The following is a 16,493-nucleotide window of genomic DNA, read 5'->3' on the forward strand; positions in this document are numbered from 1 at the left end:
TTATATCTTTTGGCGGATCTAGTTACCAAAGATGCACAAAAAATACCTGCTAACCACATTGTTATCTTAAACACATTCCATGTCATCTATCAGCAGGCACCAAAGTCATAAAAGATCTGTCTGAGAAGTACTCTGGCCACTGATGCTCTTTTAAAATAAATCATGGAATACTGAAAATATTCATGAGTGCTAATGCTATGTCAGAAAGGGAAAGTAGGATGATCCAAGTATTAATAAGCTAGTTGTCCTGACATGAATTCTAGGCAAAAAATGGAAAAAAAAAAATCACATGAGATTAGAATAATAAAAAATAACCTCAATTATCTGCACACAATGCTGGGTTCTGAAATAGCTGTTTTGACTCAAGAAAGAGACCCTGCAGTCATTATGGATTGTTTCATAGATGTTAGGGGTTGCAAGGGACCTTACAGGTCATTGGGTCCAGCTCTAAAAACATCAGCTCAACCAAAGAAATCAGTTAAATGTTGGATGTCATTAAGAAAGCAAAAAAGTGTGTCTACACATGCAATTAATCTGAAGCAATAAACTCCAGAGCAGTTTAAGCTGGAGTAAACTACTCCTGGGCACCGTAGTCTACATGTGCTCCTGAGACATCAATCTTAGCAAGAGCAGAACAGTGACAGGCTGGCAAGGGCGACAGGGAGTCAGCCCTGGGCTCTGGCATCAGGCAGCAGAAGGATTGCCTGGAGCATGAAGGTGCTGAAAGTGCAGAGCTGTGTGGCTAGGTGGCAGGCAGGTGTCTGGCCCCATGCTAACCAGGCACAATTTATGCCCATGGTCAGTATCTACACATGCATTTAATTGCAGTAAATTATGCCACCATAACATAGTATATCTTACTCCAGCATAAATTAGTTTACTGCAGCCTAATACTGTTGCACGTGTAGACAGTGATGCTTTACTCTGAAGTTAATAATCTACTCTACAGTAAAGCGCATGCATAGATGTAGCCACTGAAAATATCATCCTGCCATTACACTAATCCATGCTGTGCCCACAACTTGAATTCTGTGTACAATTCTGGTCTGAATCTCAACAGGGCTGTAGTGAAAATGGAAAAGGAACAGAGAAGGGCAAACAAGATGATCAGCTGCCATACCCGGCAAGACTAAAAAGGCACAAACTCATTCAGTTTGTAAACGAGAAGGCTGAAGGGGGATATGACAGAAATCTATAAAATCATAAAGGGTGCGAACAAAGAGAAGGAACTGTTATTCACTAAATTCTAAAATATCAGAACTAGAGGAAACCCACTGAGATTAGCAAGAGACCGGTTTAAAAGAAACAAGAGAAAGTACTTTTTTATGCAGCACGTACCATATTTCATGGTGTATAAATCTAGGTTTGAAGCCCAAATACTGACCCTTAAATTTCCACCCTGACTTGTATACCATATCCAGGGCCTGGCCTGGCCAGCATGCAGCTTCTGGGCAGGCCTGCGGCTGTCACTGCTGTAGTTGCCAGGGTACTCAGCTTCCCAAGTGTCCAGCAGCTCCTTGTCTCTCTGCTGCAGCGCTTGGGGCATCAGGTAGGGAAGTGGTGGGGATGGAGGAGCTGCAGTGCAGAGCGGGGGTGCTGAGGCTGGCAGAAGTGTGAAGCCTGTGTTCAGGGGGCGGCGGGAGCATGGAGCTCAGGTGAGCAGGGTGTGGGTGTGGAGGAGGGTGTGGGTGTGTGGGGTATGAGGGAAGGTGAGGGATGTGGGGACACCCTACACACTCCCCCCCCCCCCCCGCTCCCTCAATGGTGTACAGCACGCCCGTGCGGGTGTTGCCGCCTTGCAATGCAATTCTGCCAGCACTTGTGCATCACAAGGAGAAGCTGCACGCACTGGAACTGGCTGCCTTCCCTGCCTCCTGCCTGTATACGGTGGCAAAGAGTGCAGCTGGCCCAGCTCACCTCTACTGCACCACTCGGAGGGGCTGGGCTCAGAACTTGGCTGGTGTGACCCAGGCACCGCTGGCCCTGGCCCTGGCCCCTGCAAGCAGCACTGCCTGTGCTGCGCCAGCCAAGTGCCAAGCCTGGCCGCTGTGAGCGGCACAATAGAATCAGGCTGCGCTCCTCACCATCATGCGGGGAGGGCAGCCAGCTCCAGCACTGGCTTACAGGGAATGAGGTTGGGCTTGATGCTCGGCAGCGCCACTCGCTGGGGACGGGGACGGATAGGGCTGGGCTCAGCACTCAGCTGGTGTGGCCCAGGCAGCGGTGCTTGCAGGGGATGGGGCCACACCAGCTGAGTGCAGAGCCCAGCCCTGATTTATTGATTTATACAGCATGCCTATCCTAATCCTAATTTTCTGTACTGAAAAACTAGGGTCAACCTATATACTGTGAAATATGGTGGTTAAGTTCTGGACCTCATTGCCACAGGAAACGGTAAAGGCAGATAGTATAGCCAGGTTCAAAAGGGAACTAGACAAAGTAACTGCACAGATGTTATATATTTAGCCATAATTGAGTATTCAATTAGTTCAGCTCATCAAGAAGAGGACTGAGAGGTGACTTGATTACAGTGAAGAAGTACCTTCAGCATGAGGCAATACCAAGTGTACTGAAGGACTCATCTATCTAGCCTACAAAGGCCTAACCAAAACTGTCCCCAAGCTGAAGACATAGAAAGTTAAATGAGAAATTAGGCACAAATACTTTAACAGTGAGCTTGACTATTAGAACAAACTACAAAAGAAAGCAGCAAACTCTTCATATCTTAAGGGTTTCAACTCAAGACCTGATGCCTCTTTGGAAGATTTGTTTTAGTTAAGCATAAGTTAGTGGGTGAAATTTAGCAGTGTTTGGTATTCAGAGGCCCGATTAGATGGTCTAAAGCAGGGGTATCCAACCTTTATGAATGTGGGGCCAGATCATGAACTTTTTATCACCCAGTGGGCCGGCGAGCCATATTCAAAGACATCACAGGAAGTGATATAACAAGAAGTGATGTCACGTGACCTTTGACACCAATGAAGTTGCAGGGGTTGACATGGTGCTGGCTGATATGGCATGCATGCCCGGGTTGACATGGTGCTGCAGAAGCTACTTGGCTACAACCGGGTTGACCTGGTGCTGAGAAGCCATGGGGCCAGGCTGAGGTTAACCTGGGTCCTGCCCGGCCTGCCAGTGCCATGCCTGGGTTGACATGGTGCTGCAGGACCCGCCTGGGCAGAACCAGGCCGGCACCGGCCAGGAAAAGCAGCATGCAGCTGAAGCCGGCTTCCCATGTGCTGCTGGGGATGGGACGAGGCCGGCCAGGTCTGCACTGGCCAGCAGAAGCGGAGGCGGAGCTGTGTGCCGCTCGGGACTGACTGGTGTAGGCTTGTCCTGTCCCGAGTGGCACACGGCTCCGCTGCTGCTTCTGCTGGCCGGTGCAGACCTAGCCGGGCTCCTCCTCCCGTCCCCAGCAGCACACGAGAAGCGACCCCCTTGGGGCCTCATGCGTGGGCAACTGGACCCGGAGAGCTGCAGTGCCCGGGGGGAGACTGGCCAGGGAAGCAGGCGCTGCTTTGCTGTGGGGCCGGGCAGGGCAGGACAGCAGGGCTGGCTTGAAGCAGGCAGGTGACAAGGCAGGTGCAGGCCAGAAGTGCCAGCGGCCGCTGCTTGGCCTCCTGCATGGGGCCGCTCCCACGGGTGTAAGCAGCTCCCCTCCCCTCCCTGCCGGCTGGGGCCCGCGGGCCAGCCCTGCCTGCCTCACTGCGGCCCTGCCCTGCCTGCCTTGCCGTGGCCCCACCGCCGCTACCGCAGCTCTGCGCACCACTGCTGCAGCCCTGCCACTGCCACCACTGCGGCTCCACACTCTGCACCACTGTGGCTCCGCACTTGGCACCACCGCCGCCTCTGCGGCTCTGCACCCCTGCGCTCCGCGATGGCGGCTCCACACTCCGCGCCGCAGCAGCTCTGCACTCCGTGCCACTGCGGCCTCTGCGGCCCTGCCGCCGAGGCTCTGCGCCACCGCAGCCTCCGATAAAATGGCCTGGCAGGCACATGGCCCGCGGGCCGTATGTTGGACAAGCCTGGTCTAAAGATTTTTTTCAACCTTAGCCTCTTTGAATTTATTAATCCAGTCTGGTTTACGTTGACGTACTAAGACTTACATAGTAATGGCTCATTGCGTACAAATTATTTTCCAGATGACACCTCCCATCATTCGGCAAAACAATTCCACCAAGTTTTCCATCTCCAGCAAAGTGGAATCCAGCATCCGTGGAAAAAACCAACAGTCGTGTAACATTTCTCCATCCAATTTGTTTCTTAAGGGAAAGATAAAATATTAAATTATGCTGATGTTTTTAATGCAATGCAATAGATGCTTAAAAGTTAAGTTTAAGAAATGTAATGATAAGAGCCAGTACATCTCAGAATCATAACCTTTACAATTCGTGTTTTTTTGTTGTTCAATGTCCTGTAATGTTGATGTTTACATAGTGGTTTTCCTCATAGAATACTATCACACTTTCTGGGTTAGGTTGGTCTGCTCAGCTATTTTTTTGTCACTTATTCAGCACAAAATATGCAGAAGTTTCCCATCTTACTCATGCCCACACAAGCAGTGTCTATGTTAGTACACTGCACATCCAATTTAGGGGCATAGACAATGTACTTTGGCAATCTCGAACTAGCACATGGTCTTTTGGAGATCATGCCTCGCTGAAGGACTGCAGTCAAACCTAGACTGTGGGCTGGGTCCACAGCAATCATAGGACTTGACACAAAATCAGAAGATCCATAACTAGCTCCCTAACAGCTCTCCTCCTGGCTCCATCAAGTGAAACGAAAGCACTGAGTAAGTTCTCAGACTACAAATGCAGGGTCCAAATCTATAAACATTGCATAACATCTAAAGTTCTTGTAGAAAAGGAGCACTAATTTAAGGGGGGGATGGAAGTCAGAGGATTTATAGATAAGACTGCGCTTCTTTTTAAAATATTCTGATTCTCCCTCATACAAATGTAACAATTTTATCTTTCAGTCAGTCATCAAACAGTATGGCTGCTTGTTGAGGTTTAAAAAACAATGCTTTACTTTAAACTACACAGGTGCGTCCAGACGAGTGTGCGCGTGCCTCTTGCCTCATCTCAAGCCTCTTTGAGATGGGGTGAGAGGCACGTGTGGGAATGCAAAAATGTTCCCCGTGCTGCAAGAAAATTAGATCCCTGGATATCCAGGTGTCTAAAAAAACCGAAGTTAAAAAAAGCGGGGCATGGCACGGTCCTGGACCGTGCCCTGAGGCAACCAGAGGCTGAGTGCTCCACAGAGACGCTCTGGCTGCCAGAGCGTCTCTGTGGTTGGCCCCTCGCCCTGGTGCTGAAGCAGCTGCTTCAGCACCAGGGCTCCAGTGCTGTATGTGCGGGGGGCGGGGGCTGGAGGAGGGAGAGGGGACTATGGAGGAGATCCCTGCCCCCCCCAAGGCCCCCGATCCTGGCGGTGCCCGGCACCACCCCCTGCCTGCCCCCCCACCCCTGCCCTGCCTGGCTCCATCCCCCCCATGGCCCCCGATCCCTGCCCCCCCATCCTAGCATCCCAAACAGAACCCTCCCCCAACCCCCCCAGCACTTACCGGCACTTCAGCTGCTGTCTCTATCACTGGGGCCCCGCCCACACAGCATGGGGCAGAGGGACAGCCCCAGCCCGGGCCCTCCTGCCCTGTGCTGCCAGGAGGCCCCAGAGCCCCCCCTGCTTCTAAGTTAAGTAGAGGCTTTTTTTTTTGTTTTGTTTTTTTCTTTTTAAAGTGATGGTGCCTGGGGTTGGGGGGGCAACCATAGGGGCCTGGGAGTGCAAGTGGGGGATGGGCCTGGATGGGGCAGCCATTGGGGGGTCTGGGAGAGCAGGGGGTGGGGCTGGGTGGGGCAGCACCAGCTGGCAGGGGACGGGGCCAGATGGGGCAGCAATCAGGGGGCTGGGGTGGAGCATGTGGGCCTTGCGGGGGGGTGGTAGACTGTGAGGGGGCCATTTGGCCCTTGTTGGGGAGCCGCAGCCCCTGTGAGGGGGCAGCAAAATATATATTCATGTATTCATGAAACATGTATTTAGAGTTCACTTTATTATTATGATAGAGACACTGGTAGGCTTCCACATTGCTTTAACACTGTAGATATATCAATAAAACATTGTCCAACTGATAGCTGTCTCTGTCTCTCTCTCTTTATAGTGGTCTTTTGTTTTAATTGTGGAGGAACATGGATTTTGGGGTATTTTACAGAGTGACTTTGGGATTTTTTTATCAGCGATTTTTCAGTTTTCAAATAGGGAACACCAGAATTCCTGCTAGGAAGGCAAGTGGCAGGACCCTGCCTACTCAGAGCTGGCACCTTGGAGCCAGCTGGCTGTGGCTGACCTGGCCAAATGGGGCCAGGAGGACATGCTTTGACGATTCAGAACAGGCCACCACACTGGGAACATCTGGGCGATAGCTGCTCAGATGGCAGGGCAGGGACACACGTGGCAGTTGTGCCACACAGGTCAACTCTGCAGCAACAGCCCACTGGCAGCTGGCCCAAAGGGGCAGATGCATCTACTGGCTGTGCAGTCCCCATCCGGGTCTGGCATGTGCGCAGCAGGTCACAGCCAGGCAGCAGCCCCCACTGCCAGACTGCTGCAGTGGGTAGAGGGTGCAGGGAACTCTCAGGACTGCTGCAGCAGTCCAGCTGGCACAAGGGACAGTGACCCCAGGTACCAATTGGCTGGGCCCCAGAAGCTCCTGAGAGCAAGTAGCTCTGAGTTACGGGCCAGAGCAGCTTTTTGTACTGATGGGGCCAGGATGGGGCAGCTTTTTACACTGCTGGAGCCAACACAGGTGCTGGCCCTGGGCTCTAGCTCCACCTGGCTGCAGATCTGGGAGGAACCAGGCAGGGTTATTTTGCCCCAAGAGGCACAATTTGCTCCACACCAACATGCATGTCCGAACATATGCACTGAAGCAAAAAGCCCTGGCTCAAATTTGCGCCACTTTTATTTGAGCTGATGCAAGCACACGTGCTTGCATGTGCGGACATACCCCATGTGTCCTCCTCCTGCATCAAGACCAGCGCATGCCCAGAAGAGGCATCGCGTTAGTTGGACCTGGCTTGCCCAATGTCTGTATAGATTGGACACTTTAGTGGGGACTTTTTGGCATTTTTAATAGTTGATTGAATCATCTCTAGATAAAAGTGCCAAAAAGCCCTGCTGAAGTGCCCGATCTATAAAGATGCGCTGGAGCTGGGTCAAATTAACAGCTGCTTCTTTCCATAAAGCACTTTTGTTGGGTTTTTTTAAACATCTGTAAGCAGCCTATGATACTATAACAAAGGATTAACTCACGTTTCTGGAAGGTGCATATATTTTTTAAAAGACACCAGCCAAACTGTTTTGGAATGAGAAGAACAAATGCTTCAAGCTTCAGACAAACTTAACTTTTAACCATTTCAAAAGGGAACCTGTTGTTCACAAGTGTGTAGCAGCAACAATGTAACCAATGTCTACATGTTCCTAGCAACATAGGTTAGCTAAACTGCTGAAACATTAGCCCTGAATGAAAAAGGTTTAATGTCCAGCCAAATGCGGCATTTGAAGCCTTGGAATCCAGCCCACGGGGCTCCCTGTGGGTCAGGAAATTTGGCAGTAGGGGTGCAGTGGCATTTAATACTGACACCCATCCCCACTGTCCAACTTCCCTGCCACTGGGGGCATCATCCTTGGCCTCATGAGCAGTTCCAGCAGTGCATGCCTCCTTCCTTCCACCAGCAGTCCCCTACCACATGGCTGGGAGAGTGGTGGCTGAACGGGCCTACAGGCCACAAGTAGCTGGTGGGTTGCCAGTTGGACATCCCTGCCTTAAATAGTAAAGATTTAATCATTTTGATTCTCATTCTACAGAAACTACTAGGAAAGAATATCCTGGGATCATGTTCATCTTCTGAGAACAAAATTTATAATCAGCACTTCAAGTTATCTATTAGGGACCTTCAAAAAGCAGAATGTCTATATTGTGGAACAAATTCACGGTTCCAAATATGTTTATCCCATCTCTACTTTCTACCATGGAGATGTCTCAAAGTGTTTGGTGTTGAAATGAAATATTGAAAACTTTCTTTTAAACTCCAGACCTATTATGCAAATGACTCCATTAAAACATTTTGATGTAATACAACAGTAAAGAAAATGGTATCTACTCACTCCACAAACTGCAACCTGCATTATTGCATCAAATCCGCCTTCAGGAGAATCCAAATTTCCAGAGATTTGCTGTGCACCTACAAGTTCATTGAACCGATTTCCTTCGCTGGTAAGGTTAAGCACATTTCTGTAGCTAAAAGGTGTTGTACAGTTTTGGTCACCTGTACAAGGGTTCCTGAGTTTGGCTGGTGTAGTACTTATATAGGGCATCACAGTTTTCTCCACAAAAGAACCAAAGCCTAAGATAGAACAATAAACCCCTATAAATTGCAGTGTGGGACTGTACTAGATAAAATGATACAGTGGTATGTACAACTCACTATAATTTGTACTGATTTTAAAAATATTTTTCACACTTTTATTTCAATTTTACTCACGTACATATTAAGCATTTTTGTGCTCATCTAAACACTTTCTAAAAAAAATAAGAATAAGCAATCTTTGTATTGTTGCTAATTTCCTTTAAAATATTTGTCAGATTTAACATATCAGTAATTTAACCTAGCTTTTATAAAAATCTACAAGTAGGAATTTCCTTTTCTGCACTGCTACATACAAGGCACTCTTTCTTACCAATTCGGAAGTCTGAAGTTATTTTCTCCATTTCTGTCATTAGAGCAGTACCAAGACTTTTCACATTCTCCAAATCATCTTTCATGGAATAGGAAAGATCCATAAGATAATAAAGATCAATGGGGTAATCTTCAGCTCTCTTAAATTTTAATGAAAATGTCTGTGGCTCCCCTATTTCAAAGATTAAACAACAAAACAGAAACCTATTAAAATTTTCAGAGTACTTCAGCTGAAGAAAAATATATGCTTTACGGAAAGTTTTTTTATCAGTGTGCCCAAAAATATTTGAAAATAATCATGAATCAGGTTATCTTTCTTAATATGTCACCAAAGTTCCAACAAAAATCCCCTTAAAATGAAAAAAAAACTTCTGGCATAACTCAGACTTCCCCATTCCAGTATTTTCTTTTCCTGAATCACCAAAGAGTACTGTTGATTTTGAGTCTCACAATCCATTGCCAACACTGGCCATAGAGAAACTGGTTTTCAGACTGCTATAGGTAGCAATTCATACCCCAGCCAGCTTCTCTGGATAAGCGTCATTAAGTTCCTGTATCCCAAGACTATGACATCCTGTTAGGCGTCTCCCTGGAAGTTGAGCAACTGACAACTACAATTTACGGCTACTCTCAGAACCGTAATAACGTGCTTAATTCCTTAAAAGGATTCCACCCTACGAAGTTATAGAAAGTTTTGGAAAACCTGTATATAATGTAGAATATAATTTAGTTCCTCTTCATGCTTCATTCAAGCCTGCTTTAGAGTTTCTTTTTAACTACTTTAAGATATTACCACAGGCCTTTGGGGCTGTGACTTTCACAGAAAAACAGGAACCTGTGACCCTGAACCTGATCTTGTACTTCCTGAAAGGTATCTCCATTGTGGAGCCTCAATACCACAGAAGAGGGTAAGAAATTTTAGATTTATCAGGATCTGTAAAACTACCTTTCAGATTTCTCTACAGAGCTTCTTTTTTTCCTCTACCTGATGCTTAGAGCCAGATCCAAATCACTCAGTTGGCACTAAAATGGGATGTAGACAGAATTCAGGTTAGGGATATGAAAGGTTAAATGAGTAATCATTTAAATGATTACATTAGCTTACTGGCTATCATTTAGCTCAAGGCAAGCACACTCTGGCAGGGAAGAGGGGGAAGAGAAGCTGTGTGGTGCCCCAGCAGGAACCAGAAGGTGGCAGTGCAGGTAGGAGGAAGGGAGAGGAGCAGAAGGAGGGGGGAGAGGAGGGAGGAGGACTAGTATTTATAGCCTAAGACAGGTTGTCAACCAGGGGTACACATACCCCTAGGGGTACTTAGGAAGGCCAAGGGGGTACGTGCGGGCAGGAATGGTGGGCAGGGAAGGAAATGTGCCCCCGAGGCACGGCGGTGGTGCCTCCCCAGGCATGTTCCCATACTTTGCTTCTTATCTGGGGGAGAGGCGTGCTGGGCACCACCAGCCCCATGCAGTACACTGCAGTGCCTCCCTGCCCCCCACTCAGCTCGCTGTTTGTGCTTGGTCCCAGGAGCAGGGCAGTGGGGGAGGAGAGGGCAGTGGTGCCCCTCTGTGGGCCGCACATGCGCTGGATGGATGGATGGTGGGGAGGGGTTCACACACAGCGGCTGCCACCGCCACCATCACTGCCCCATGCTACCGCTGGTGACAGGCGGTGCACAACTGGCTGCCCCAGTCCAGCCATCTGGGCGGCATGTGTGGAGCCCGCAGGGGGCATTGCTGCCCTCATCCCCCCCCAGCCCTGCTCCTGGGAGCAGGCACAGAAATACCCCCCTTCCCCCCACTATTCTCAATCTCCCCCCCCGCCCCTCCCCCCCCACTTATCTGCTGGGAGGGAGTGTCTGCGTGTATTTCTGCATCTCCATGTGTGCACGTGTCTGTCTGCATGTGTGTGTGTGTCTGCATCTGCTTGTGTGTCAGTCTGCATTTGCATGTGTACGTTTGTCTGTGTCTGCATCTGTATGTGTGTGGCTGCATGTATCTCTCTGCATCTGCGTGTCTGTGTTTGCGTGTGACTGTGTGTGTGTCTGTGTTTGCGTGTGTCTGTGCAGGTCTGCATCTGCGTGTCTGTCTGCATCTGCATGGGTGCCTTTGTGTGTGTGTGTGTGTCCCCTGCCCACCTGGTGGCAGCAGGCAAATGGCGTTGTGTGGCTCTTGGGGCAGTGGCAGTGGGGTGCAGAGTCCAGCCTGCAGCAACAGCTGCCTCCACCCCTCACACAGATCTGGGGGGCACATTCCCTCTGGCCAGGGGTGTGCGCAGTGGCAGGAGCTGCACCCCCCTCCCCATGCCCCCTGGACGAACCGCTGTTGTGGCTCCATCTTGCACTCCACCCCTGCTGTGCTGTGCATACCCCTGCCCCTGCCTCATTCCCTCTCTCAACACAGGGGCCTTCATCTGCCCCCCCACTGCCCTTTAAAAACAAGAGTAAAATATAAAGGGGTATATGAGCTGAAACTCTGAGGCAGAAGGGATACACTTGTTAAAAAAGGTTGAAAGCCTCTGGCCTAAGAGCAAAACAGCAAGGGGCTTGGCACTGCTTCCCCTCACCCCTCAAGGGCCCCAGGAGTGGCCCCCACAGCAGCTGTGTTAGAGCTGCTGTGTTATTGGTTAACCGTTTAACCAATATAAATTACAGGTTAAACAAATAATTTTTAAAACAATATTTACATCCCTAATTTAGATATGTAGGTCACCTGATCCAGAGTCACCTTGCCGCAATGGCTGAAAAATGCCTTAGGTACCTAAAATCATTAGGCACTTCTGAAAAGATCTATAGGCACACAGATTAAGATACTTCACATGCCCAGAATACAATTTGACCCACAAGGTACTAATGCCTGACTAAGTTCTGCCAGATTGCAGCCCTGAGGCAGTGACCCAAGTCCTGGAAAGGGTTGCCTACTGGCAAGCTGTTGCCACCTCCCTACTAATGCCTAAACATTCTCCATCACATTACAGAGACACATAGCCCTGTTGATCTGGATTCCCTTTTGGCACAAAATGCCTGCTTTTCAGATGTTCTGTGCCTAAGTGGAGGTGACTACAAGATCGATTTGGATCTGGCCCGTAGTCTCATTTTGGTTGTTGTTACCTTGTCTTGAAGAGTCTCACAGTTTGCAGCTCTTTCAGATCAGAACCTTAACTTCTTTTCTATCCAGACAAGTACTAATTAAAGGAGCCCTAAAACAATTTGACATTGTATCTTAAACTTAGTAATACTGTGTTTTCATTGGCTGCGTCTACACAAGACGCTGACTAAAAACTCATTGAGAGCCTTAGATTTGGGGGACGTGGTCGTGTCTACACGAGATGCTGACTGCAGTAGCAGTCGCAGTGATGCTGGCTGCGCAGTAGCTCATTACTACTGTGCAGTAGCATCACATGGCACAGGGTGTGACACAACACTACTGCACAGTAGTAATCAGCTACTGCGCAGCCAGCATCACTGCGACTGCTACTGCAGTCAGCATCTCGTGTAGACATGACCACGTCCCCCAAATCTAAGGCTCTCAATGAGTTTTTATAGCTCTCTCTGGATCTCTGGACAACTATTAACATTTTCTGTCATAAGAACTCCTTTTTACTGATCAATTTTCTCCTACGTAAAAGGAGCTAAATTCAGGAGTTTATAAAAGCAAAAGAATATGCAAGCTACCTTGTTTTTTATATTCAGTGATCTATTTCTGTATCTTCTTTTTTGGCCTTCTAAAACCAAACATTTTACACATAAGCTTGCAATTTTGGATCCTTTGGGCTTCTGCTCCCGTAGTCATCAGACCGAATAAGGTTTACCTTCCAGTTCTTGGCCAGAACAGCCTTTGAACACAGCAGACAATAATGCTCAGAACTTTTTCATTATCTTTTCCCTCTGCATAGGCCATGGGACAGGGTTGGCCATCCAGGGCATGGCGCGACCAACTTTTAGCTAGCTATGCAGTTAAAAAAATACCTATACAGTTTTAACCAGAATGACAATTGCGCATTTGTAGGTTATATAAATTAACGTGCTAAAAGTTGGTTGGGCCATGGCCTGGGTGGCCCACCCAGTTTCGTAGCCTATGCTCTGCACTTCCTTATTCTAACTACATTTCTATTTAATATGCCAGAGGCCACAATCCAGAACTGCCAAATGCAAATCACTTGTAAATAAGACTATCTTTCATGTAAACCTACTGTCTCAGAACAATCCAAATCCATTACATATCCTTCATGATATTTTTTAAATCATAAAAGTTATAATTCTTTGTAATTTGCTCCCTATTTAAACTTTTGCATCTCAGACATCAGGGTACGTGAACCCTGGGAATTACTTAGATAGGCTTGTTCTTCCTTAGAACTCAATGTGCTCCTAAGTAAGATTAATTGTTTCTGAAGCAAATTATATATGTTGCATTACAGTCAAGAAATAACACAGATAACAACACAGGTAAAAGCTTGGAAAATATATGAAGTCCAAATTTAATACTTCCATACCTGTTCGCAGTTTCAGTACTAATTGCTGTGGCTGTATCTGGGTAATGTCTTCTGGGTCGAGCTTCTCAGCAGTGCCTTTCCTACGATTTGTTACTTCTTTATTTTTATTCACTGCTTGGCTACCTCTGGGATTTTCTATATCATCTGGAGGGCAACCTTTACTCTTTAGTGCGGCCAAGTCGTCACATCGAGCAGAAGTTGGTTCTCCTTCTTGTAAAAAGTCCTAGGAAGTATGGGGGTGGGGTGGGGATATATAGTATAGATATAGATTCTGCATCTTTTTGAGGTCATGGTGAGCCACTATACTGAATACATTTCAACTTCCTTTCTACTCCCACAGATGACCTGTACCTTTCATAGAATCATAGAAAATTAGGATTGGAAGGGACCTCAGGAGGTCATCTAGTCCAACCCTCCTGCTCAAAGCAAGACCGTCCCCAACTAGATCATCCAAGCCAAGGCTTTGTCTAGACAGGTCTTAAAAACCTCCAAGGATGGAGATTCCACAACCCTTCTGGGGAGCCTGTTTCAGTGCTTTACTACCCTCCTAGTGAGAAGGTTTTTCCTCGCATCTAACCTAAACTTCCCTTGCTGCAACTTGAGGCCTTTGTTCCTTGTTTTGTCATCTGCTACCACTAAGAACAGTCTAGCTCCATCCTCTTTGAAATCACCCTTCAGGTAGCTATTACAAAGGAAAGCTGCTATTAAATCTCCCCTCAGTCTTCTCTTCTCTAGACTAAATAAGATCAGCTCCTTCAGCCCCTCCTCAGAAGCTGTGCCCCAGCTCCCTAACCAATTTTCATTGCCCTCCACTGGACTCTCCAATTTGTCCACATTCCTTCTGTAGTGGGGGGCTCAAAACTGCACACAGTACTAACCAGTCTTAAATGTCTGGCAAACATCGCTGAATGAAGCCCCAAACAGCTTACCCAGAATCCCTCTATTGCTCCCTCTCTCAGCCTGTCACATATGATGAGTGTGGCCCCACCTCCATGAGGTGGTGTCAGACCAGGCTGCCCTGCACCTCATTTGCTTATACATTTTTTGGAGTATTCCAGGACTGATTACAAGAACACCTGGTTCTACTCATGAGTGGTGGTCTAATTAGCACATGGAGCCTTTGTGGGGGGTATCTGGAGTACACACACATACTGCTTAAAAGTGTGTTAATGAAATACCTTTGCTAAAACCTGCGGCAGTTTCAAAAGCGAGAAACTGCATCCATCTGGAATGAATTAAATCTATGGGTACCTGCACTAACTTCCCTGTATGCACATTGTTATAGGTATGTTTGTTTCTAGGTTAGTGTTTTCAAATTTGCTTCTCACTTCCATGTGCTCAAGGAGAGCAGGGTCTAACAGTCAGGAAGGGGTTATAGGAGGAAGAAGGGTGGGGGGGGAACGGGATGGGACAGAGGGCAAGGGGGCCAGTTTTATTTTTTATGGACCCCCCCCCGGGATTTATTTTCCCTGATGGAGCAGTGGGAGGAGACAAATTCTAGGCAAACTGCCAATAATTAGAGCCTATACCTGGAAATTATAACAAATTTTTTGAGTTTCTATATTATAGAATTTAATTATTGGGTGGGGGTCATCTTATAATCAGGGTTGCCTTATACTGAAGTAAATACAGTATTTGAATAATCTCTGCTGCAACTAACCTTCCATTTTACCTTTTTTTGGAAACCTTTTTACTTTTTTTTGGAAAGGTAATAAAAGGCTGGATCACAATATTTATATAGACCATACCAACAGAATTGCAGGGTAGTAACAAGACAGTGAAAAGGCAGACAAGTTCTGCCATATTTTGAGAAAGCTGAATCAGGGAAAGAAGGGAGAATATGCTTCTGAACTGAAAAATATCTGGAAAGCTTTGTCCTCAACAAAAAACATCATTTTCTCAAATCCACAGAAAATTATTTTGACCTCTGAAAACAATATAAATGCATACACTCATATGGCATTTTCAACTGTAACTGGAGGAAACAGGATTTTTTTTCAATATATGGGAAAAAATAAAGATTTGTTCATTTGTATGCTTGGATCTTAAAGTGTTTCAGAAGCTGGTGTTCCCTCAGTTCTTAGGGTGAAACTAGAACAAAGCAAATCTGACAACTAAAGGACAAATTTGATTTTACTACGTTTACTGACTTTATGCAAATGTTCATTAGCTTGTTTTGTTTTGTTGTGGTTTTTTTTTAGGAGGGAACAAGCAGACAAGGCATATTTACTTTATTAAAAAAACAGACACAAGAAACTTACATTATAACCTTCATTTGGCAACAGTCACTCTTTTTAAGGCTGTAAAACATTTTCACTTGTTTGTAGGTTGCTGAAATAGTTATACTGCCCTCAACATTTGGCAGGTGAAGAGAAAATGCTAAGGGGCAGACCTTAGGTTTTCTCCAGTCATCCAGAACACAGACATACAAGATTTTCTATATCTGATCTCTGTTCAAAGTTATTATTTTCTTGTTGATCAAACATAGTTCAGTGTGGGTGCATCTACAGATGTGCTTTACTGCAGAGTAGATTAGCTCTGCAGTAAAGCATCACCATCCACACGTGCACTGGTTATTAGGGCGCAGTAAATTAACCTCGCCATAAGATAGTACTTCTGGGGACAGTATTATTTTACAGCATAGTAATTGACTATGCTCACATGCATGTGTGGACGCTGACCACAGGCGTAAATTGCACTGTCAGCCCAGCCAGCTGGTGACTGGTTCTGTCCCAGCTCAAATTGCTGCTGTCCTGAGCATACATGCAGATGCCCATGCCCAGGAGCAGGTTCCTCCAGCTCAAATGGCTCTGGAATTTCTTACATTGCATTAATTGCACATACACCATGTGTGTAGCTAAAATGGCAGAATGAATTGTATAATATTGTACTAAATTATTTGAAAAAGAAAAATGTAGCCCATATAGTCAGTCCTTAAAATTTCATATTTTAAGCTAGTTTTAAAACCATTTCTAAAACCTTTAACCTAACGCCTATCTAAAATTACCACTCTTTAAATGTCACTGGGAGAATATAATTAACATGTCCAAAGAGACTCCACACTGGAATGATTTTAAATAACTATGACATGTATACCCTTAACATTTAGCAGGAGAGGAATAAACATTCTGATAGGCAGATCTATCAGTTCTATACGTCATCTAGTTATTCAGAGCTTCAGGTACCTGAATCGTTATTTCACTGTTATTTACACAGTGTAGACACTAAGCCAATGGGTGCTATCGAAAACCCTGAAACAGTAATGAATA

At 46.6% G+C, this 16,493-nt stretch overlaps 1 protein-coding gene across 1 annotated transcript in view; it reads right to left on the reverse strand.

Moving 5' to 3' along the window:
- The window catches only part of ITGB1 (integrin subunit beta 1), a 71,451-nt gene that overhangs the window by 18,424 nt on the left and 36,534 nt on the right, over positions 1 to 16,493 (reverse strand). The window contains exons 4-7 of the mRNA XM_014609030.3: positions 13,225 to 13,447; positions 8,740 to 8,910; positions 8,167 to 8,405; positions 4,107 to 4,262 (exon numbers count right to left, since the gene is read on the reverse strand). Of these exons, the coding sequence (XP_014464516.1) occupies positions 4,107 to 4,262; positions 8,167 to 8,405; positions 8,740 to 8,910; positions 13,225 to 13,447 (789 nt within the window). The remainder of the gene's footprint in view (positions 1 to 4,106; positions 4,263 to 8,166; positions 8,406 to 8,739; positions 8,911 to 13,224; positions 13,448 to 16,493) is intronic.

This window comes from Alligator mississippiensis, chromosome 5, assembly GCF_030867095.1.
Source record: "Alligator mississippiensis isolate rAllMis1 chromosome 5, rAllMis1, whole genome shotgun sequence".
NCBI classification, from domain to species: domain Eukaryota; kingdom Metazoa; phylum Chordata; order Crocodylia; family Alligatoridae; genus Alligator; species Alligator mississippiensis.